The 24,320-nt window shown below is 47.5% G+C and overlaps 1 protein-coding gene across 4 annotated transcripts in view; it reads left to right on the forward strand.

Annotated features, from left to right (window-relative positions):
• Window positions 1–2,168: 2,168 nt before the first annotated feature.
• The window catches only part of mtus1a (microtubule associated tumor suppressor 1a), a 58,101-nt gene continuing 35,949 nt past the window's right edge, over window positions 2,169–24,320 (forward strand). Inside the window, exons 1-6 of one of the 4 annotated variants that reach the window (XM_082956018.1) lie at window positions 2,169–2,319; window positions 8,428–10,914; window positions 11,596–11,824; window positions 13,448–13,699; window positions 15,280–15,384; window positions 16,581–16,691. In XM_082956018.1, coding sequence (XP_082812144.1) covers window positions 8,656–10,914; window positions 11,596–11,824; window positions 13,448–13,699; window positions 15,280–15,384; window positions 16,581–16,691 — 2,956 coding nt within the window. In that variant the 5' untranslated portion in view covers window positions 2,169–2,319; window positions 8,428–8,655. Of the gene's footprint in view, window positions 2,320–8,427; window positions 10,915–11,595; window positions 11,825–13,447; window positions 13,700–15,279; window positions 15,385–16,580; window positions 16,692–18,119; window positions 18,415–24,320 lie in introns of those variants that run through there. The other 3 variants (XM_014212819.3, XM_082956019.1, XM_045724093.2) reach the window with 3 other exon arrangements.

The following is a 24,320-nucleotide window of genomic DNA, read 5'->3' on the forward strand; positions in this document are numbered from 1 at the left end:
ATTAGGATGCAGGGTAGGCTGAGTGCCTGGGGCATTAGGATGCAGGGCAGGCTGGGTGCCTGGGGGATTAGTATGCAGAGCAGGCTGGGTGCCTGGGGCATTAGGATGCAGAGCAGGCTGGGTGCCTGGGGCATTAGGATGCAGAGCAGGCTGGGTGCCTGGGGCATTAGGATGCAGGGCAGGCTGGGTGCCTGGGGCATTAGGATGCAGAGCAGGCTGGGTGCCTGGGGCATTAGGATGCTGGGTGCCTGGGGCATTAGGATGCAGAGCAGGCTGGGTGCCTGGGGCATTATGATGCTGGGTGCCTGGGGCATTAGGATGCAGAGCAGGCTGGGTGTCTGGGGCATTAGGATGCAGAGCAGGCTGGGTACCTGTAATTTCCCTTCAAATCCATGAAGGAATTGAACAAGTGCATACTTCGGGAGAAAGGAAATATGATTGGGATGCCACCACTGTGATGGCATTGTTTGACCTCTGCTCCAGTTCATAGTGTGTAGAACAGGTGTAAACCTTCACTGACTATATTTACTTGATTAACTCCAGTAAGGTGCCACTTGTCTCATTTCCACCTGCCATGTTCAGAATTCATCATCATTGGCATTTGAACAGTTTTTCTGTTATCACATCCCTGATTTACAGGAAATCTATCCTGTGCCACTGTCTTGTAGTTTCCGACACTGCATGCATGGGGCACAATGAAGCACATTCACTGGTTAGCCTAGCTAGTTGTTATGTTTCACGAAGACAAAGCTTGTGTGTTCCAACTTCAGTTCTATCTGCTCACAAGGGTTGGTCACACTGAGCTGAAGATAATGGTGCATTAATTTTGGTATAATTATTTTAGTATTTTTCTTCCCAGAGCAATTTTCCAGGAAGTATCAGATGTATATCAGATGTTTTTAGAGGTCCTATGACTGAGTCGGTAGGATAGTGTTTCATACCCTGCTATTTCAGATTGTAACAAGGATCTGCTAAATTACGTTTCAGCCATGCTCTCCTAAGTGTGTGGCAGACTGTGTTCACGTTGGAGGAGTCTGGGAGCTGGACTGGTGCTGTGTTGGAAACCAGCCTCACAGGGCTCACAGCGACATACTTAGAAGCTCAGGTACACCCTCCTCTGTCACCGTCTCCAGGCTGATGTTGGGAACTAATTACAGGCTAAGTTGTTACATAATAGAACTTTACAACAAAAATACTAAACTGGCCCCTGGGACATTATTGTATGTAACTCCAGGTAAGAATATTTTGTAATCCCTTTTGGAAATGGTTTGGGACGGGAGCTCTTCCAGTGCTGGTGGCTCGGGTTGCGTGTCGTTGCTTGCCGAGATTATGGTTCCTCAGGCCACGTGTAAGGACCTTTATGGATTAAGCAGAAATAGCGCTGGACAGTAGGGTTCAGGCCTAGGCCCTATGTTGTAATGACAGGCATAGTCAACTGTAGGGCTCTTAAACCAGCAGGTCATGCACTCTGAGATGACATTGCCAGTGTTTACTAGGCCTAGGGGTATGATGAAGGCCCAGGGGAACAGTCCACTATCACTCTAGGCCTGGACTGACAGCCCTGCATATTTGTGCTGTTTTGCTCAAACTAACATATGTTAATTCAATGTACGGTAATAGTTTATTGTGAGTATTTGTATGTAGGAATGGTCTGGCTTTGTCCGGAACCTAGGCCCCTCTCATCCCACTCCCACACCTCTTTTCATTTCTCCCCCATTTGCCAAAAAGCTGTCTGATCCATTCCCTCATGAAAGAGACACTTTGGCTGCTTAGCAACAGTGAATGCTGATTCGGACTGCCGGGCCTGGCCACCCCCTGCAATGGGCTCGGCAGGGGTAATATAACAAGTTGCCCCCCCCCCCCCCCCGTAAACTTAGTAGTGGCGCACCACATGAGCTGGACCTTGAGTTGTTTTCTGCCGCATGCACAGGCACGTTGTACTGTCTGTGTACTGTCCAGGGGCCTGACTGACAGAGGCTGCTACTGCTGCACTGTTGGACTAAGTCACATTCCTACAGGGAGGAGGGGGGATAAAACCAGACTATTCTGCTTGCTGCGCAGAGAAGAAGTCCCTCTCTTTCGCTGTGTGTTACTGATGCACGGCTGAGTTTGAGCGCCGGAGGGGGTGTGTCCTGTTTGTGTAAAGGGAGCTGTCATCCCAGCAGTGTTAATGCTAGTGCTAGCCACAGGAGGCGTACACAAGGCTACTGGTTGGTTTTAGTGCTGTGGGAAGCACTAATGGGATTGTCTCAGAGAGGGACCTGGGTAAGCTGAGAGATCTGTGGCTTGATACCGATACACAACAACACCAGCTGACTGGTAAGGCTGCTTTTTCTCATCAATGATTTTGTTAATGAATGCGTCTCAGAGGAGTATACTGTATTTGTCAGTAGATTGCATATCAATGGATGATCATGATGTGCTCCATCTTGTATAGTATTAAACAAATCATTTCACTTCCTCTAAGTTGTTTATTTTCCTTATTAGTGGACAGCTACAAATGCAAGTTTTAGTTTTTGACATTAAGTGTTGCTGTCGTGCATAGTGTTTCTTTCCTATATCTGGTTTTGTGCCATATTTCACCCAGGTCTAGTGGTCGTATTATTCCATAAACATAATTGAGCCATGGTTAATATCAGGTTGGTCTGCTGTTGTACTTTACATAAAACACTAGCACTAAGACCAAGCCAAAGTTTCCCACTCTTTAAATCCCTGGAGTGAATGATTACCGGTATAAAAGCAATCTCCCAAATGAGAACTCTTGCCAAGGTCCAATGTACAGATTTTTATATCCCTCCTGCATTAGATCAGGGAGTCTTGCTGTACGTCTTTTAAGTGGCTGGTGTTGGCTTGAGAAGTCTGGAAATGACTAAGCGCTGTATTCTGCCTGTTCCCTAGGAAACCTTTCATTCCGTCACAGAGAGGTGTGTTGTTGCTCAGCCTTAATAGCAAACATTGCATTCAGTTCTGGACTATTGAACCCTATCAATGAAAAGGCCTTGATTAATAAAATAATTTCCTATGACAAAATTTGAGAAATGACAGTTAAATCTACAATAAATCGTGCATGACAAAGCAAGCCACAGGTGCAGATAACTGTCAGTAACTAAAGTGGGTGGTGATCAATGAATCAGATATCAAACCGTGTTTGATATATTGACAATATGAGCTGAGCATACAACCTAAGCATTTCAGAGGAATGCCTGTGACTTTCCAATGCCACTGTATTGTAATTGTATTCCCTCCTTGTTCAGATCTGTCTCAATCAGGAGACAAGACTCTCTTTAGTGAGGAAAATTACAATACTTATTCTCAACTGGAATTTGACATCAAGGTTTTTTTCCCCACTTTGCAATTCCTGCAATTGTGTGCCAGTAACTTTTGAAGCACAATGTATGATTACATTTAATTATGGTTTGTTTCTTGGCGAAATCAAAATATTTAGCCGGTATCACTGATAATGAATATCTTGGTGGTTATAGGGTTTTTTGTGAGAAGGTCCTCAACCCCACACAAGCCGCTATGCCAACATTACCAATACGTCCCAAACGGCACCCTATATAGTGCACTACTTTTGACCAGAGTCCTATGGGCCATTGTAAAAAGTAGTGCACTATAAAGGGAATAGGTTGCCATTTGGGATGTAGACAGTCTTCCTTGGTAGAAAGGTGGCTGTGTGATTACAATGATCAGCATGTTAGTCATGGCTTCTCCATGACAGAAACCATTGATGTAATTGTAGTCAAGCCTTATGATTTAGTTACAGAAAGGAAGCATCCCAGCCTCCAGATATAACTCTGGAGCTATCTGGCATCTACTCCAGGTGTCTATTATCCCCCCGCCCCTCTACTCCAGGTGTCTATTATCCCCCCGCCCCTCTACTCCAGGTGTCTATTATCCCCCCGCCCCTCTACTCCAGGTGTCTATTATCCCCCCGCCCCTCTACTCCAGGTGTCTATTATCCCCCCGCCCCTCTACTCCAGGTGTCTATTATCCCCCCGCCCCTCTACTCCAGGTGTCTATTATCCCCCCGCCCCGCTACTCCAGGTGTCTATTATCCCCCCGCCCCTCTACTCCAGGTGTCTATTATCCCCCCGCCCCTCTACTCCAGGTGTCTATTATCCCCCCGCCGCCCCTCTACTCCAGGTGTCTATTATCCCCCCGCCGCCCCTCTACTCCAGGTGTCTATTATCCCCCCGCCGCCCCTCTACTCCAGGTCTCTATTATCCCCCCGCCGCCCCTCTACTCCAGGTCTCTATTATCCCGCCGCCGCTCTACTCCAGGTCTCTATTATCCCCCCGCCGCCCCTCTACTCCAGGTCTCTATTATCCCCCCGCCGCCCCTCTACTCCAGGTGTCTATTATCCCCCCCGCCCCTCTACTCCAGGTGTCTATTATCCCCCCCGCCCCTCTACTCCAGGTGTCTATTATCCCCCCCGCCCCTCTACTCCAGGTGTCTATTATCCCCCCGCCGCCCCTCTACTCCAGGTGTCTATTATCCCCCCGCCGCCCCTCTACTCCAGGTGTCTATTATTCCCCCGCCGCCCCTCTACTCCAGGTGTCTATTATCCCCCCGCCGCCCCTCTACTCCAGGTCTCTATTATCCCCCCGCCGCCCCTCTACTCCAGGTCTCTATTATCCCCCCCGCCGCCCCTCTACTCCAGGTCTCTATTACCCCCCCGCCGCCCCTCTACTCCAGGTCTCTATTATCCCCCCGCCGCCCCTCTACTCCAGGTCTCTATTATCCCCCCGCCGCCCCTCTACTCCAGGTCTCTATCCCCCCCGCCGCCCCTCTACTCCAGGTCTCTATTATCCCCCCGCCGCCCCTCTACTCCAGGTCTCTATTATCCCCCCCGCCGCCCCTCTACTCCAGGTCTCTATTATCCCCCCCGCCGCCCCTCTACTCCAGGTCTCTATTATCCCCCCCGCCGCCCCTCTACTCCAGGTCTCTATTATCCCCCCCGCCGCCCCTCTACTCCAGGTCTCTATTATCCCCCCCGCCGCCCCTCTACTCCAGGTGTCTATTATCCCCCCGCCCCTCTACTCCAGGTGTCTATTATCCCCCCCGCCCCTCTACTCCAGGTGTCTATTATCCCCCCCGCCCCTCTACTCCAGGTATCTATTATCCCCCCCGCCGCCCCTCTACTCCAGGTGTCTATTATCCCCCCCGCCGCCCCTCTACTCCAGGTGTCTATTATCCCCCCCGCCGCCCCTCTACTCCAGGTGTCTATTATCCCCCCCGCCGCCCCTCTACTCCGGGTCTCTATTATCCCCCCCGCCGCCCCTCTAGTCCGGGTGTCTATTATCCCCAATCTACTCCGGGTGTCTATTATTCCCCCCCAAATCTACTCCGGGTGTCTATTATTCCCCCCCAAATCTACTCCGGGTGTCTATTATCCCCCCCAAATCTACTCCGGGTGTCTATTATCCCCCCCAAATCTACTCCGGGTGTCTATTATCCCCCCCAAATCTACTCCTGGTGTCTATTATCCCCCCCCAAATCTACTCCGGGTGTCTATTATCCCCCCCAAATCTACTCCGGGTGTCTATTTATCCCCCCCCAAATCTACTCCGGGTGTCTATTATCCCCCCCCAAATCTACTCCGGGTGTCTATTATCCCCCCCGCCGCCCCTCTAGTCCGGGTGTCTATTATCCCCAATCTACTCCGGGTGTCTATTATTCCCCCCCAAATCTACTCCGGGTGTCTATTATTCCCCCCCAAATCTACTCCGGGTGTCTATTATCCCCCCCAAATCTACTCCTGGTGTCTATTATCCCCCCCAAATCTACTCCTGGTGTCTATTATCCCCCCCAAATCTACTCCTGGTGTCTATTATCCCCCCCAAATCTACTCCTGGTGTCTATTATCCCCCCCAAATCTACTCCGGGTGTCTATTAATCCCCCCCAAATCTACTCCGGGTGTCTATTTATCCCCCCCCAAATCTACTCCGGGTGTCTATTATCCCCCCCCAAATCTACTCCGGGTGTCTATTATCCCCCCCAAATCTACTCCGGGTGTCTATTATCCCCCCCAAATCTACTCCGGGTGTCTATTATCCCCCCTTGCCCCTCTACTCCGGGTGTCTATTATCCCCCCCCCCCCCCCCATCGACTCCGGGTGTCTGTTATCTCCCCCCCCCCCCCATCTACTCCGAGGGCCTTTGACAACCGAAGAACACCAGATGCTGTACATTTACTGGTGCCACAGAGAATTATAATGAATTATGCCAGAAGTTTATTCTCCCCTTTTCTAGATGTTCCTCCTGGGAAAGTAGCTTGGCCTTGCTTCCCCTTCCTCCTCCCTCCATCCCTTCCCTCTCTTATTGAACTTGACAGGAGTGCCGCAGCACAACTTTTTTTCCAACAATCCAGATTTATGTTGAAATCCCCTGTCCCCAAGGATATCACTGTGATTGTGGATAGTGTCCCAAGTGGTACCCTATTGCCTTAATAGTGCACTACTTTTGACAAGGGCACGTACAGTAGGGTTCTGGTCAAAAGCAGTCCATTATGTAGGGAATAGGCTGCCATTTGGGACACACACTTTGATTGTAACTGGAGCAGACTGTGAACTACTGCACAAAGCAGCCCTTTTTACTACTTGTAAATGTCCAAAGTCTTGCTTTTATTTATTGACCTTGGGTCAGGAACTTTACCGTGTTGGTAAATTGATATGTTCCTGGGCGGGCAGTACCACTACGAAGGGGCTAGGACTGGAGGCTTACCAGTCCAGTGAGCTAAAACAAACACAACAGGCCTGTTTAGATTGACGTTTAATGGTCATGGTGTCACCCATCTGAGCTGGTTTCCCAACATCAACCCCAGCATGGGTCCACATTAGGATTGTGACTGCTCATGCATCATTCCCCACTGGCCACCCGGCTCTCACGCTTCAGGGCATCGGTGGGTTGTTATAACCCTAATGTGGACCCATGCTGGGGTCTATTAGTTATTTTGGTCAAAGGGGAATGTTATACTATGGTAATAAAATGGAATGTCACTGCCATGATGTCCAGGGTCAGCGTTACCGGCAACACTTCAGTCGATGTCCAGGGTCAGCGTTACCGGCAACACTTCAGACAGTCGATGTCCAGGGTCAGCGTTACCGGCAACACTTCAGACAGTCGATGTCCAGGGTCAGCGTTACCGGCAACACTTCAGACAGCCGATGTCCAGGGTCAGCGTTACCGGCAACACTTCAGTCGATGTCCAGGGTCAGCGTTACCGGCAACACTTCAGAGAGTCGATGTCCAGGGTCAGCGTTACCGGCAACACTTCAGACAGCCGATGTCCAGGGTCAGCGTTACCGGCAACACTTCAGTCGATGTCCAGGGTCAGCGTTACCGGCAACACTTCAGAGAGTCGATGTCCAGGGTCAGCGTTACCGGCAACACTTCAGTCGATGTCCAGGGTCAGCGTTACCGGCAACACTTCAGAGAGTCGATGTCCAGGGTCAGCGTTACCGGCAACACTTCAGACAGCCGATGTCCAGGGTCAGCGTTACCGGCAACACTTCAGACAGCCGATGTCCAGGGTCAGCGTTACCGGCAACACTTCAGACAGCCGATGTCCAGGGTCAGCGTTACCGGCAACACTTCAGACAGTTGGGCTATACGCTTACATTTTTTATGTCTGTTTCTGAAGTCATTAACAATTCAGTCGAGTATCAGAGTACAGATAACTGTACAGTATTACTTTTAATGCAATACACTGGATGTAACTGTACAGTATTACTTTTAATGCAATACACTGGATTTAACTGTACAGTATTACCTCTCCAGCAATACACTGGATGTAACTGTACAGTATTACCTCTCCAGCAATACACTGGATGTAACTGTACAGTATTACCTCTCCAGCAATACACTGGATGTAACTGTACAGTATTACCTCTCCAGCAATACACTGGATGTAACTGTACAGTATTACCTCTCCAGCAATACACTGGATGTAACTGTACAGTATTACCTCTCCAGCAATACACTGGATTGGCTAGGAAACATGTGGACCAACACAGCCAGTGGTTGAATGACAGTTTCCCCTGATGAGAATGAGCTTTTTCCCCGCTTGTATTGAACTATGAGGATGGGTGTGCGTGCTATGTTCATGTCAGGCTTATAGTCCAGTAAAGTAAAGCCTTTTAACAATGCCACTTCTATCTGTCACCAATGTGCTGTGTGTGGTGTTTAGTCCAGGGATATCGGTTTTCTTTTAATGTTTTCAGAGCCGTCAGCCCAAAAATGTCATCTGATGGCATTTGACGACATGTGTAATTTTTACAGAGATCAGACCATTACACAAGTACAGAGAATATTAGGTTTATGCAAAGTTCAATTTGTTTGGTGTATTTTATCACATAGCCCTGTAGGATATTCCTCTTTGACTCCATAAGCCATCTCACCATTTTATCCCTTTTACTTGTACAGATCTGTTCCTGATGGAGATTCTCAGACATTCTCCTGGAGCAACTGTGAAGGCATAGTTGTAGCTATATGCCATATTTCAAAAAGTTGCTGCCCAATCAAGTCATTTGAATCCCATGGAAGTAAATGGCTATTCGTTTTGAGGTGCTTTGAAAACTCAACTTGATATAAATCATTGGATATGCAGTAAACTCAAACACAGCTGTGCTGAAACAACAAAAGCCTGCCAACATGTCCAATGTGAAGACAAAGTGTAGACCCTCGCAGCTGGCCCTCTCCTCAGGGCCAGGGGACCGTAACGGTAACTCAGTGGCCTGTCTCGGGACCTCCTCCTTGGACTCTCTGAGGAGCCTGAGTGATGGAGACTCCTCCAGTGCCCCTGACGTGGACATGGAGTGTTGCCTGATTGATGGCTCCCCGTCCCCGGCCAACCACCACACAGACCACCTAAGAAATGTACCCCTCAATAGCGCATTCACAACTAACACACCCATAAACGGTAACCTCAAACTCGGCTCACCTCCAGAGAATAGCACCTGCACTATCCTCTCACCTGCAGTGACTGTACCTGGTGAAGGGGACATGTTGGAACCTGTCCAAACATCTGTCTCCAGCTGTGTGAACACCAGCCTGGACAACTGGAACGGGAATATCCCTCTGGTGATCAACAGCCTGCAGGGGCACCATGGTGACAACCAGAGTGACTGGAGGAGTACGACATCGTCTGGTGACAGGAGTGTTGCTGCCTCTCCTGAATTGGCCTCTCCTGAGGGGGAAGAGAGCTCCAGCTCTGTGTCGCTCCGTGGCTCCAGTGAGAACAACTGCTCCATCGGCTCAGGGGAGAGGATGATGAGGTGGAACAGCTTCTGTCTGGAGGAGGCTGACACTCTCACTGTGTCTCTGTCTCTGGTGGAGCTGTCCACCAGTTCCTCTGCCCATAGCTCCCCTGCCCTGCCTGCTGACCTGGGCCATGGCCTGCTGTCAATGTCCACCACCAGCAGCCTGGCTGACGTCTGTGACGGCCTCCTGGAGAACAGACCCACTGACACCCTCAAAGTAAAGGACAACCCAGGCCCTCAGTGCTGGGGCATGACCTTTATCCAGTCAGACGACCAGGATCTCCCCCCTGAGGGTGACGGCCTTGCACCGTCTCGGTCTCCTGTGGATGTGGATCCCTGTGAGGCAGAGGGTGTATACCAGGCCACCTTTCTGTGTGAGCAAACCCCATCTGCTTCATGTGGAGGTGCTTCCCCAGCCCCCAGCAGGCAGGCCAGCTCGGATGCCTATTTCAGTGGAGGATCCACCGAGGGCAGGACCTTCATGCTGCCAGCCTCAGAGGAGCTGGACCTTGACGGCCGTGCCCAGACCTCCACACCAGTGCAGTGTGCTGGGAACAAACCCCTGGACTTGCCCTCCCTAACGGAGTCCCCCTGCACTGGGGAACGAAGTCGCGCTGATAGCCCTGTGGTCCAGGCGGCTAAAGACCAGCGAGGGGCGGCCCCAAGGCTCGCATCCCCAAAACACAGTTTGGTCGCCAGGCTTCCCCTATCATCAGCTAACAGAAATAGCAAAGCAGAAATCAAAAAGTTTCCCAAACCGGATTTCAGCAGAGTGAGACCCAAGATCATGTCGAGACCAGCTCATCCATTGACATTGGGAAGCCCTGCACCCGCAACGAATAAGCCAGGGAAACCAGTCAACCAGCCCTGTCGTAAACCATCTCAAGTGAACAGGAACACTCCAATGAGAAACACTCCTAGTAAACAAGCCACAGTTGAAGATGGCCGCCCGAGGGCTGCTGTGGCCGAGAATGCAGTGCCTGATTTCCTGGGAATGACATTTATCCAGGCAGATGACCAAGACCTCTCTTCGGCTGCTGGGTCTCACATTGGTCCACTTGCTCTTAGTTTGACTGAGGAGGCAAAGGGTCGAGCATCCCTGTGTGATTCTGTCTCTGCTGCATTTGATAATGTCCCACCTGTACCCAGCCATCAGGCCACTAGTCAGGTCAGCTCAGAGGCCGAGCATGTGGCTTCTAACTGTGGAGAAGGACCCGCTCCAGTGCTGCCTGGAAACCAGACCTGTTTCCCATCTCCCACAGAGTCACCCTCCACAGAACAGCGAGTTGACCCTGCACCAGCCCTGGCCAGTACTGGCAAGGCTGGCAACAAGGAGGAAGTGCCACAGTGGAAGAGACCTGGCTCTGTCTCTTCAGCCTCCTCACCATCCAATCAGGCACCAGTGTCAGCACTGCGGTCCCGCTGCTGGTCTGAGAGTTCCTCCACTACATCTACACCACACAGGGAGTCCAGCGCCTCCCCTAGCGGCTCCGCTAGCTTCATCATCCCCAAGGCCTACGTCCACCTGGGACAGAGCCAGGCCAGACCAGCCAGCCATAACCGTACTGGCAGTGCCCACAACAAACCGCCTGAGACCATGAAGGAAGCAGAAGAGCGAAGCAGCAAGGAGATGATGAAAACCTGCCTTGTGGTAAGTAAATGCAAATGACTTGTGCCCTATACATAACATAGAATAAATCCTTTTGGCCTGTTTAATCAAATCCAAGTATGATGACGTGCAGAAAATATACTATTCATTAGAATAGCTGCAGAATATAATCCACTGCTATGTTTAATCTTCCTACATTGTAGATGAATGGGACTTGTAAAGGTCCATGTGATCGTTTTGAAAGTGATTGTTTTTCTTCGTTAGGCAGATCTGGGATATTATTATTATTATTATTATTATTATTAAGTAGATCACAGACATCCAGGTTTTCCAAGGCCTCATTATGACGAGTTTCCATCTAAAAAGGCAGGCTTTTTACATGGGAATCTAGTACTTTAAATCTCTGTTCTAATTATCCCTCGGAGAGAAGAGGCAAGACTGCTGCTCAGCTCGAGTCTTGAAAACACACGCCATGTGCTCGGTGAGTGTTTTTAGAGGGGGGAAATCGGGGAGCGAGAGAGGTGCCCGGGACTGGCCTGAATCCCAGGGGGTAAAGTACACTAGCAACTTGGTTCTGTTGCCTGCGACGTGTTTGTGTTAGTTGCCAGTGAAATGGGTCTCTCTGTTTGTCCCCACGGTGTACTAGACTGTGTGAGGAGCGGGAACGCGCTGTCTGGGTCTGTTGAGTGGGACTCTGGGAGTGACGGCTTTCTCTTGTTGCAGCCGGCCTCATCTAAGACTGCAGTGGGAGCAACGGCAGCAGTAGGAGCTGCCTGTGACAGGATTAAGAGTAGACTTGGAGCACGGCCATCCCTCAACAGAGCCAGAGGAGCCCCAGCCTCAGCCCCTCAGGCTCTCCCTCCAGTATCTAGGCAGAGGCCGGGAAGAGATGTCTGCAGCAGTGCCTCCGGCGGGATGTGTTCGCCTCGGGCCAAACAGAGCACCACAGCAGGTAAGAGCATTCTCCGACAGAGTTAAGTTCATGTTAGAATACAATGTGTAAAACCATTGCTGCTCTGTGAGTTCTGTAAGACTAGATTGACACTGAGCTTTTGCGGTAGTGTTTGATCGCTCTCACACAGAGTAAAAGTGACATCTCATCCAGGGGATAGTGTAAACATTGGCTGTGGTACAGAGTGAATACCTTTTTTTTACAATCCAGACTGCCTGCCTTTGAATAAGCACTGGCCTAATGATTTCCTAGGCATTTCCTCTGTAATGTAAACAGTGAGCTATCCTGTTATCGTTTAGTCAGGTCTGTATGTCTAGCAGTGTGTATAAGCACCAGAGGACTGACCTGCTGAATAGTGTTGTGGATTTGCGTGGTGGTTTATGTAACTGATGCTTTACCCTAGAAGTCTAGTATTCTGCAGCTGCTCAGTGTTTCTGTTGTATGGACTCCGCTCGTACAGGTGATTCCATGATGTGTTTTAAGTGATCAGAGTTTCACTAGTGATACATCTGATTCAAAGGTGTCATCCTAGTGTCCCTCACATCATGTACTCATCGGTCTCATTGCCCAACTCGTCCAGCCTAGCATCGCTACCTGTCCTTTAGTTTAGGAGAGATGGGGATTCTAAATCCCCTCATTATCTGTGATACAGTGGCTGACTTGACTGCAACTGTAAAGGGTCTTGTTCAATCTTCAACAGACTCCTCTGAATGGTCATGCTTCAGTGGTCGTCAGCCAGGTTTCAGTACACAATCTCACCATGAGAGGGCAACCTTTCCTGTTGCTGATGACCAGAGCTTGTGCCGTGACCCCACAGGAAAAACATGGATACAGATGTCACGTAGCTCCCCTGCTCATCCCAGGACCCCATCACTTTAGCTCTACCGCTCCTATGAGCAGCATGAAGGGAGAGGGTAGAGACAGTCCCAGGGAAAGAGGAGAGAGGTGGGATTCTCCCTCTGGTGGGAAGCCAGCTGTGCTACTAGAACAAGCAGAGGAAGGAACGGGAGGTTTTTAAAGCTCAGCGCTGCTGTGAAAGCCACAGAACACAATGTCTGTGAAACCAACTCCCTTACAGGAACCTAGTAGATCTCTAGTGATGTTTCAGGCTCTGCTCTGTATGTGGTGAAGGGACACCTGGTGCTGTTTATGGTGCAGAAAAATTAGTAACCATGAGGATAGGTGCCACACAATTTCTCTCAGCTTTGTGCTCGTATTTGAAAACAGTCATTCATGTAACCTGCTTATGTAACTCCATCAGAGGGGTATTGGGTGGTGTAACAGGCCTGATGTGGAGCTAGGCCAAGCCTGTCTGTCTGCTATACAACCTGCTTAGGGCAATTATTATATTTCCACCAGTGCTCTGATCTGGCATGAACAAAAGTCAGCTCACCATTTGCCTTGACCATGGCTCATAACAGCTGATCTCTGACCAGTTACCAGATGGCCTACTGAACACAAGGACTGGGGCACTTTGAGTTCAGTTGAAATGTTGTTTGTGTATTGTGGTGCAGCCTTATGAAAACAGGTTGGAGCAGAATATGCGGTTACTCTCTGCAGGATTTCTTTATTTACACTTCTGCCTCTGATTTCTGTGTCTCAATGCTGATATCTGTCATATAGGTCATCAGAGGTCCCAGACAACAGAGGGACTGCCTGTTTTAACCTCCTCAGCCAACGGCAGCACTAAGCCCCCAGTGACTGGTTCCAGACTCCCCCAGGCCTCTGGTCTTACCCTGGCTGTGGGCTCCAGCCAGCCCTCTACTGCTGTCTCCTCCTCCAGACTGCCCTACAAGTCCCAGGGTGTCCCCAAGAGCATCCCTTCCAAGGCCAGTGTACACAATGAGCACAGTGGCAGCACAGGAAATGCACAAGGTGAGAAGCTCAACTAGGGAAATCATACTCTGATATTGTTTTGTTCTAGTTGAATAAAAATAACTATTTTTAAAGCCTTATTTTACGAGGTCAATTGACTGAACACATTCTTGTTCACAGCAAGAATCTGGGAAAGAGTCTTTATCAAGGTTGTTGCTCTCCAGGGTCCGTCTGGCTCTGTCAGGTTGATTTCTAAAGACGCATCTGGTAACAGGGAAGGGTGGGGCGAGGCGGGTGAGCAGTGGATTGTACATGGTGACCCACATTAAGAGGCTACTGACTGGGCTGTGCTAAAACATCTCCTTGGCTTTAAGCCTTCACATCAGCCTGCTGGAGACCCATATCTTTCATCTTGTGATTGGTCCTGTGATCTGTTTCTACATGAAATCACATACGGCAAATGAAAGTCTAATTTGGTTCAGCAGTGTCTGAGAATGCTATGTCCTTTCTCTGATGGGTATTGTTTTTCAGTTCTGTTCTTAGACAATGGTCCAGCTCTAACCCTCTGAGAAGTCTGAGATGAACATCAATGCTAGTCTGTAAGGAGAATGAATCCTACACAGTCAAGTGAATTAAATAAATTGGCAACATTCCCATCTTGTATGGTTCAACTGTGCATGGTTGTAATAAGAACATTGATTGTGCGTTAACAAGCATGCCTTGGAATGTCTGACTGTTGAGCTGTACAGTGGGAGGGAGGGAGGGAGGGAGGGAGGGAGGGAGGGAGGGAGGGAGGGAGGGAGGGAGGGAGGGAGGGAGGGGAAGAGGGAGCTAGCCCTGTTAGACAATGGGCCTTTTCCCTTTCAGCATCTTCAGCATACTGCGACCTGATTGGCTAAGCAGCTTTGTTTTCCAGACTGGGGTCCCCCACACATGGTTGTCTAGGAGACTGGGTCTGTTCCACTGTAGTTCAGTCACAGTGATGCCTAAAGGGGGAAGAGCACACACCACAGAAATACCACGGAGGAATATTTAGACATTTCTGTTGCTTTCTGGTTTTGTGTTTGCGATCTTTCCATCTTCCCAATGTCTGGTTACGGGGGACTGCGGAGCTGCACTTGGACTGAATTTTCTACTCGGGTTTTCACCAATTCCTCATTGATCCCACAAGGCAGTGCTGCAGGCTCCCACTGTGACCTCACTCTGCTGACATGCCTGCTCATTGGATCCTATCGCTTCTGTATCATCCCTTTGTTAGCTGCTTTTAACGGGAAGACTAGAATACGGCTATGGAAGAGTAAGTCAGACGAGATTTAGAATTGAATGTCTGTCTGCATTGGCTTTGTTTTCTAGAGCCCTGGAGTAATTATATTCAATTATTTCATTTTAAGGCAACTATCCATTCTCAGTCCATAGCCTATCTCTTTAGTACACTCTGTACTCTTCTGTTGGTGTAAATAAGGTGAGCTGTTTTATAGAATTCTGAAGTATGGTACCAAGGTCCCTCCTACATTTGTAAATGATAGAAATTACATTTAAATGCTCCATTCCTAAAACGGTAAGTCACATCAAGTTTAGATGTCGAGTGTCTGAATACTGAGGAAGTATGTCTTAACTATTTGACTTTATCTGCCCTACAGTTTCTGCAGGAGCAGCCCAGGTGTCTGTGGGAAGACCAGCCTCATGCAAGACCACATTGTTAAAAGCTAGACTCCTCTCACACCCAGGGAGTAACATAGGACCTGGTGAGATGGGATTCTCATACAGACATACTGTAGTTATCCACAAAACCAAAGAGTGACCAACAACTCTTCTATTGGCTGTTTCCCCCAACATTTTGTTTTGTTGTTTCCTTCCTGAAGTTAACATTTTTTTGTCCTCCTCAGTTAGTTTTTTTGCTAAATCCCTCAATCTCCCAAATTCTAATCAGATTAGTTGTTAGTCTGTTTTGTGTATCACCTAAAATCCCATAATGCAGCGCAAATTAGATGGCGCCTCTCTAGATTCACAACATCTGCTATCAAATGCCTGGGAAGTGAAATTTGGTTGATTAGGAAATAGAATAGAGAACCAAAATGCTGACTTGAAGCTTTTGTTTAGATGCGTCAACAGGGTGCTGATGGACACTGTTAAAACAAACTTATGCACAGTTTTATTAGATTGAACATGTATCTTATCCAGGTGCCTGATAGGATGTGTACTGCTCAAACACCTTTTAAATGTTTAGCGAAGTTCCCATCAGTAGCCCCTGTCCTCTGTGTATGAGGCGTCGGCCTTTTTAAATGTGTTTAGCTAAGTTCCCATCAGTAGCCCCTGTCCTCTGTGTATGAGACGTCAGCCTTTTTAAATGTGTTTAGCTAAGTTCCCATCAGTAGCCCCTGTCCTCTGTGTATGAGACGTCAGCCTTTTTAAATGTGTTTAGCTAAGTTCCCATCGGTAGCCCCTGTCCTCTGTGTATGAGACGTCAGCCTTTTTAAATGTGTTTAGCTAAGATCCCATCGGTAGCCCCTGTCCTCTGTGTATGAGACGTCAGCCTTTTTAAAATGTGTTTAGCTAAGATCCCATCAGTAGCCCCTGTCCTCTGTGTATGAGACGTCAGCCTTTTTTAAATGTGTTTAGCTAAGTTCCCATCAGTAGCCCCTGTCCTCTGTGTATGAGACGTCAGCCTTTTTTAAATGTGTTTAGCTAAGTTCCCATCAGTAGCCCCTGTCCTCTGTGTATGAGGCGTCAGCCTTTTAAATGTGTTTAGCTAAGTTCCCATCAGTAGCCCCTGTCCTCTGTGTATGAGGCGTCAGCCTTTTAAATGTCACTCAGCAGGCAGAAGTAGCGTTGATGCAGCAGTTCAGTCCCTTCATAGCCAGGGCACAGTGTCTTAGTGGTGTGTGTGATGGTTCAGATCCACTCAAACCCCGAGCCTCATCTTACATTTTATTATTCACAGCAGGATGCAAAACTACAGAGTCGACCAATCGGGTGCCCTCAAGGTCCAGAGCCAGTCCTATGAAAAGATCTGCTTCATCAAGACTTGTTCGTCCTGCCGCTGTATTACCTGGTGAGATGGTTATTTTAGTTACCGACAGTGTTACTTTCTGTTGTTAAAGAGTTGAACTTCCCAACTCAATAAGCCCATTTGAGATGTAGATATTCTGTTTTTATGTGGTCAATGGTCATATCCATATACGATTGGCAGTTTGTTTGATTGGCAGTTTGTTTGATTGGCAGTTTGTTTGATTGGCAGTTTGTTTGATTGGCAGTTTGTTTGATTGGCAGTTTGTTTGATTGGCAGTTTGTATGATTGGCAGTTTGTTTGCGAGAATTACAAAGCTGTTCGGCTTGACCTCCAGAATGTGTGAAACTGCACTGGTTTGAGGTTCTACGTTCTGACTACAGTAATCTAGACTAAAGTCCTTGAGGACTAGGACCTTTTTCTGGAGAGCTGTGGCCAATCTGCTGTAGTTGCACATAATGAGACCTCTTAACAGGAGAAGCCCTTTGTTTCTCTGGCAGACAAACATACAACTGTTGTGTTCATGTCCATAGTCCTTTGTGGCTAGTGGGAGGGGGTTTTGCTTGTGGCCATCTATGCTTTGGCTGCATAAAATGTATAATGTTCTACTGAAACGGTTACAATTGCCCAAAACAGTCAGAATATGCAAACGCTTTTTATACTCAAGGCAGCTGAAGCTGTTTAGTATTTGCATAATATTTCTGAATGTTGGACAGTAGGCCTTTTTGTTTCTAGGGGGAGTAACAGACCTCTCGTTATGAATTGTAGCTCCAGAATGTCATGTAGTTGGAGACTGGGGATGTTTATCCCCCCTGTCATAGCATCTACTGTAAATGAGATGATGGGACTTTACTAATTACCATACAGTAGTGTTGAGAGCACCCGTACAGTAGTGTTGAGAGCACCCGTACAGTAGTGTTGAGAGCACCCGTACAGTAGTGTTGAGAGCAGGGCTAAGGGAGCAGGCTTGTTTTTTAGCTCATCGGGCTCAACCTTGCCATGAGCTATCCATCACCTCCCGCCATTTCTCTTCTCCTCTCTCTGCTGGTGTGAAGGAGAGTGGAAGGGAGGGAGGGGTGAATTTGTGAGAGTAGTAGCCCAGATTGAGCCACCATTCGCGCCAGTCTCCACTGTTCACTCCTCCCCCTCTCCTTGTTCCCTCCCACTCCCCTCCCCCTCTCCTCTGCCAGCATGGCCCAGCTCTGGGAGATTCTAGAGCTCTATTGCTAGATATTTGTCTGAGCACTGAATGGTCTGAACTGAAGGCTGGCTTGAACTCCAGGATTAGGGATGTCTTTCTCTGCCTCTGCCTGTCACATCTGTCCAGGGCAGAGCTATTGAAAGCCTGCCCCCCCACCCCCCCAGCCTCTCTCCCAGATGGGCATGTGCTGCTGGTCCTCATTCTGAGTGGGAGGAGTTCCTGTTGCCATGGTGAACTGGCTGAAGGGGCTCTCACATGGTAACGGTTGCTGCTGCTGTTTTTTTCTCTTCATGTCTCAGTGCTCCTGTCGACTGAGGCACTCTACCCTGAGACCATCTTTGGCATGTGGAGCACAGCAAGTTTACCATCTTCTACCTCTGGATTTTTTGGGGATTTAAAGTACAGTAGTTAGTGTTGGGTATATCCCTTCCTTGGTGTTTGGAGAGATGTTATGGTCTACGAAACTCTCACTGGTCAACATCCATGTGCGGCTGGCGGCCAAGGGTTTACTCAGGAACCTGCAGCAGCTGTCAGGATGCAGGAAGAACACCGGCGTGTTCTACACAGGTCTGTTTAATACCGCACCGCCAACACAGGAAACCGCTACGGCTTACGCTGCTGCAGCCTCCTCTGTTTTACACCGGCTAATCTCACTGTTGGTGCCGTTCGTGCTACTCACACAGAGCTGCGCTGTTTGTGAATCTATTTTTAGCTTTTGTTTACCAGGAGCGGTTCATCTTTCATGCCACCTATCTGCATCCATTTAGAGGAAAACATGTTTCTTATAGTCTGTATTGCTTCTTTTTTTATAAACTTTATTTAAATGAAATACTCAATGGGATTTCTCTTGACAATCATGTTGATTTCAGAAATGTTTTTGGTGTTGGATTTGTGTGTGTGCATGTTTTATTATACTTGTGAGTACCATAAATCGTGACAATAATAGTAAACAAGCTAATATTCAGAGAACAAAGGACATTTTACCAGTCCTCACTTGTAAAAATACAATTTTAGGGTTCAAATTAGGGTTAGGCGTTATAGTTAGGGAAAATAGTGTTTTAAATGGGAAGCAATTGTTGGTTCCCAAAAAGTCCTCAAATATAGTAAAACATATAGCGCTGTGTGTTGTATTTGTGGTGAGTATGTACGCATGAGAGCACTCTTCATCTTGTATGCTGGGAGACACACTGCTCCAGTTTCAGCCTGACATGTGGGTTATTTTCAGCAGCACTCACTAGGTTGAGCTGTGGGAATGTTGTGACGGAGGACAAATCCCACAGAAGATTCTCATCAGATTATTTTTAAAATGCATTTATTTGTTTGGGCAAATCAAGCCAAATAAGGTTTCCCTCAAACATGACATTTACATTTTTTTATTTAACATTGAACTAGGCAAGTCAGTTATGAACAAATTCTTATTTACAATGACAGCCTACCAAAATGCAAAAGGCCTCCTTGCGGGGATGGGGGCTGGGATTAAAAATAAATAAAAATATAGGACAAAACCTACATCACAACAAGAGACTATGTACATAGACCTAAGACAACAACATAGCAAGGCAGCAACACATGACAACACAGCATGGTAGCAACACAACATGACAACAACATGGTAGCAGCACAAAACATGGTACAAACATTATTGGGCACAGACAACAGCAAGAAGGTAGAGACAACAATACATCATGCAAAGCAGCCACAACTGTCAGTAAGTGTCATGATTGAGTCTTTTGAATGAAGAGATTGAGATAAAACTGTCCAGTTTGAGTGTTTTTTGCAGCTCGTTCCAGTCGCTAACTGCAGCGATGTATGTGAGATGAGATGGCACATGTTTTTGTGTGACATTCATGGTCAGCATGGCAACTTCTGAAACAAGGCCAAGAGTAGATCGTTGTAGGTGATCCCCTTTTAAGGTAGTCATGGCTAATTATTAACCTTTACACCATGAACCTTAGATTTAACCCTCTGACATGCTGAGAAACCATTAAAGATTACTTCTCTTACCTAGATGATACAATGCAGTAGGGTTTACAATATGGACAAATCTAATAGCTTTTTTTTTTAACCAAATATTGTAATTTGACTTGCGATTTAGATCAAAACACTTGGGTGAACTGTTTGAATCATACACTGAACCAAAATATGAATGCAACAATTTCAAAGATTTTACTGAGTTACAGTTCATATAAGGAAATCAGTCAATTGAAATCTATTCAGTAGACCCTAATCTATGGATTTCACATGACTGGGAATACAGACATGCATCTGTTGGTCACAGATACTTTTGGTCATGTAGTCTATGTGGACACCTGCTTGTTGAACATCTCATTCCAAAATCATGGGCATTAAAACGGAGTAGGTACCCCCCCTTTGCTGCTATAACAGCCTCCACTCTTCTGGGAAGGTTTTCCACTAGATGTTGGAACACTACTGCGGGCACTGATGTTGGGCGATTAGGCCTGGCTCGCAGTCGGCGTTCCAATTTATCCCAAAGGTGTTCGATGAGGTGGAGGTCAGGGCTCTGTGCAGGCAAGTCAAGTTCTTCCACAACGATCTAGACAAACCATTTCTGTATGGACCTCGCTTTGTGCACGGGGGCATTATGCTGAAACAGGAAAGGGCCTTCCCCAAACTGTTGCCACAAAGTTGGAAGTTCAGAATCGTCTAGAATTTCATTGTATGCTGTAGTGTTAAGATTTCCCTTCACTGGAACTAAGGGGCCTAGCCCGAACCATGAAAAACAGCCCCAGACCATTATTCCTCCTCTACCAAATCTTAGTTGGCACTATGCACCTGGGCAGGTAGCGCTCTCCTGGCATCCACCAAACCCAGACTCGTCCATCGGACTGCCAGATGGTGATGCGTGATTCATCACTCCATGGAACACGTTTCCACTGCTCCATAGTCTAATGGCGGTGAGCTTTACACCACTCCAGCCGCCACATTGCACATGGGGATTTTAGGCTTGTGTGCTTCTGCTCAGCCATGGAAACGCATTTCATGAAGTGAGTGTTGCAACCGAGGACAGACGATTTTTACGTGGTGCATGCTTCAGCACTCGGTGGTCCCGTTCTGAGCTTGTGTGGCCTACCACTTCTCGGCTGAGCCGTTGTTGCTCCTAGACGTTTCCACATCACAATAACAGCACTTACAGTTGACCGGGGCAGCTCTAGCAGGGCAGAAATTTGATGAACTGACTTGTTGGAAAGGTGGCATCCTATGACGGTGTCACTTTCAAAGTCACTGAGCGCTTCAGTAAAGCCATTCTACTGCCAATGTTTGTCTATGGAGATTGCATGGCTGTGTGCTCGATTTTATACACCTGTCAGCCATGTGTGTTGGTGAAATAGCCGAATCCAGTAATTTGAAGGGGTGTCCACATACTTTTGTATATGCAGTGCCTTTGGAAAGTATTCAGACCCCACATTTTGTTAGGTTACAGCCTTATTCTAAAATGTAGTAATTTGTGTTTTTCACATCAATCTACACACAATAGCCCATAATGACAAAGCAAACACTGTATTTATTTCTCTTATTTATTTATATATATATATATATATATAACAATTACAGCCTCGAGTCTTCTTGGGTATGACGCTACAAGCTTGGCACGCCTGTATTTGGGCAGTTTCTCCCAATATCTGCAGATCCTCTCAAGCTCTGTCAGGTTGGATGAGGAGCGTTGCTGCACAGCTATTTTCAGATCTCTCCAGAGATGTTCCATCGGGTTCACGTCCGGGCTCTGGCTGGGCCACTCATGGTCATTCAGAGACTTGTCTCAAAGCCACTCCTGCGTTGTGTTGGCTGTGTGCTTAGGGTTGTTGTCCTGTTGCAAGATGACCCTTCGCCCCAGTCTAAGGTCCTGAGTGCTCTGGACCAGGTTTTCATCAAGGATCTCGCTGTACTTCGCTCCGTTCATCTTTCCCTCGATCCTGACTAGTCTCCCCGTCCCTGCCACTGAAAAACATCCCAACAGCATGATGCTGCCACCATGCTTCACTGTAGGGATAGTGCCAGGTTTCCTCTAGACGTGACGCTTGGCATTCAGGCCAAAGAATTGAATCTTGGTTTCATCAGACCGAAGAATCTTGTTTCTGATGGTCTGAGTCTTTAGGTGCCTTTTGGCAAAGTCCAAGTGGGCTGTCATGTGCCTTTTGCTGAGGAGTGGCTTCCGTGTGGCCACTCTACTATAAAGGCCTGATTGGTGGAGTGCTGTAGGGAGAACATTCCAGAAGGACAACCATCTCATCTCCACAGAGGAACTCTAGAGCTCTGTCAGTGACCATCAGGTTCTTGGTCACCTCCCTGACCAAGGCCCTTCTCTCCCGATTGCCCAATTTGGCCGTGGTTTCAAACTAATTCCATTTAAGAATGATGGAGGTACATTTTGAGTCTCATAGCAAAGTGTCTGAATACTTATGTATTTAAGGTATTTCTGTTTTTTTGTTTTGAATACATTTGCCAAAAAATTTAAAAATCTGTTTTCGCATTGTCATTATGGGGTAGATTGTGTGTAGATTGTTGAGGAAATTGTTTTATTTAATCCATTTAAAAATGTGGAAAAACTCAAGGGGTCTGAATACTTTCCGAAGTTACTGTATAGTGTACCTTAAAAGGTTTGCATCAGAAAACCAGTCAGCATCTGGTACAGTATGACTACCATTTGCCTCGTGCAGCGCGACACATCTCCTTCGCATAGAGTTGATCGGGCTGTTGATTGTGGCCTGAGAAAAGTTGTCCAACTCCCCTTCAATTATTGTTATTTAACCTTTATTTAACTAGGCAAGTCAGTTAAGAACATTCTTATTTACAATGACGCCTAGGAACAGTGGTTTAAATGCCTTATTCAGGGTTAGAATGACAGAATTTTACCTTGTCAGCTCGGGGATTCGATCAAGCAACCTTTCGGTTACTGGCCGGTTACTGGCCCAATGCGCTAACCACCCTGTTCAATGGCTGTGAGAAGTTGCTGGATATTGGCAGGAACTGGACACGCTGTTGTACACGTCGACCCAGAGCATCCCAAAAATACTCAATGGGTTACATGTCTGGTGAATATGCAGGCCATGGAAGAACTGACATTTTCAGCTTCCAGGAATTGTGTACAGATCCTTGCGACATGGGGCTGTGCATTATCATGCTGAAACATGAGGTGATGGTGTTAGATGAATGGAACGACAATGGGCCTCAGGATCTCGTCAGTGTCTCTGCATTCAAATTGCCATCAATAATTGTAATGGTGGTCGTTGTCCGTAGATTACGCCTGCCTGCCCATACCAAAACCCCACTGCCACCATGGGCCACTCAGCCACAGATTTCAACGTTGTGAACAATCAGTGGCTATCAAAGGTGAGCATTTGCCCACCGACGTCTGTTACACCGCCAAACCGACGTCTGTTACGCCGCCAAACCGACGTCTGTTACGCCGCCAAACCGACGTCTGTTACGCCGCCAAACCGACGTCTGTTACGCCGCCAAACCGACGTCTGTTACGCCGCCAAACCGACGTCTGTTACGCCGCCAAACTGAAGTCAGGTCAAGGATGACGAGCTTCGCTGAGACGGTTTCTGACAGTTTGTGCAGAAATTCTTTGGTTGTGCAAACCCACAGTTTCATCAGCTGTCTGGGTGGCTGGTCTCAGACGATCCCACAGGTGAAGAAGACCAATGTGGAGGTCCTGGGCTGGTGTGGTTACACGTGGTCTGCGGTTGTGAGGCTGGTTGGATGTAGTGCCAAATTCTCTAAAATGATGTTGGATGCGGTTTATGGTAGAGAAATGTAACATTAAATTCAGGCAACAACTCTGGTGGACATTCCTGCAGTCAATGTGCCAACTGCACGCTCCCTCATCTTGAGAAATACAGTTGAAGTCGGAAGTTTACATGCACCTTACCCAAATACATTTAAACTCAGTTTTTCACCATTCCTGACATTTAATCCTAGTAAAAATTCCCAGTCTTAGGTCGGTTAGGATCACCACTTTATTTTAAGAATGTGAAGTGTCAGAATAATAGTGATTTTATTTCAGCTTTTATTTCTTTCATCACATTTCCTGTGGGTCAGAAGTTTACATACACTCAATTAGTATTTGTTAGCATTGCCTTTAAATTATTTAACTTGGGTCAAACGTTTTGGGTAGCCTTCCACAAGCTTCCCACAATAAGTTGGGTGAATTCCTCCTGACAGAGCTGGTGTAACTGATTCAGGTTTGTAGGCCTCCTTGCTCGCACACGCTTTTTCAGTTCTGCCAACAAATTGCCTATAGGATCGAGGTCAGGGCTTTGTGATGGCCACTCCAATACCTTGACTTTGTTGTCCTTAAGCCATTTTGCCACAACTTTGGAAGTATGCTTGGGGTCATTGTCCATTTGGAAGACCCATTTGCAACCAAGCTTTAACTTCCTGACTGATGTCTTGAGATGTTGCTTCAATATATCCACATACTTTTCCTACCTCATGATGCCATCTATTTT

Source organism: Salmo salar, chromosome 09 (genome assembly GCF_965601325.2).
Source record: "Salmo salar chromosome 09, fSalSal1, whole genome shotgun sequence".
Classification (NCBI taxonomy): domain Eukaryota; kingdom Metazoa; phylum Chordata; class Actinopteri; order Salmoniformes; family Salmonidae; genus Salmo; species Salmo salar.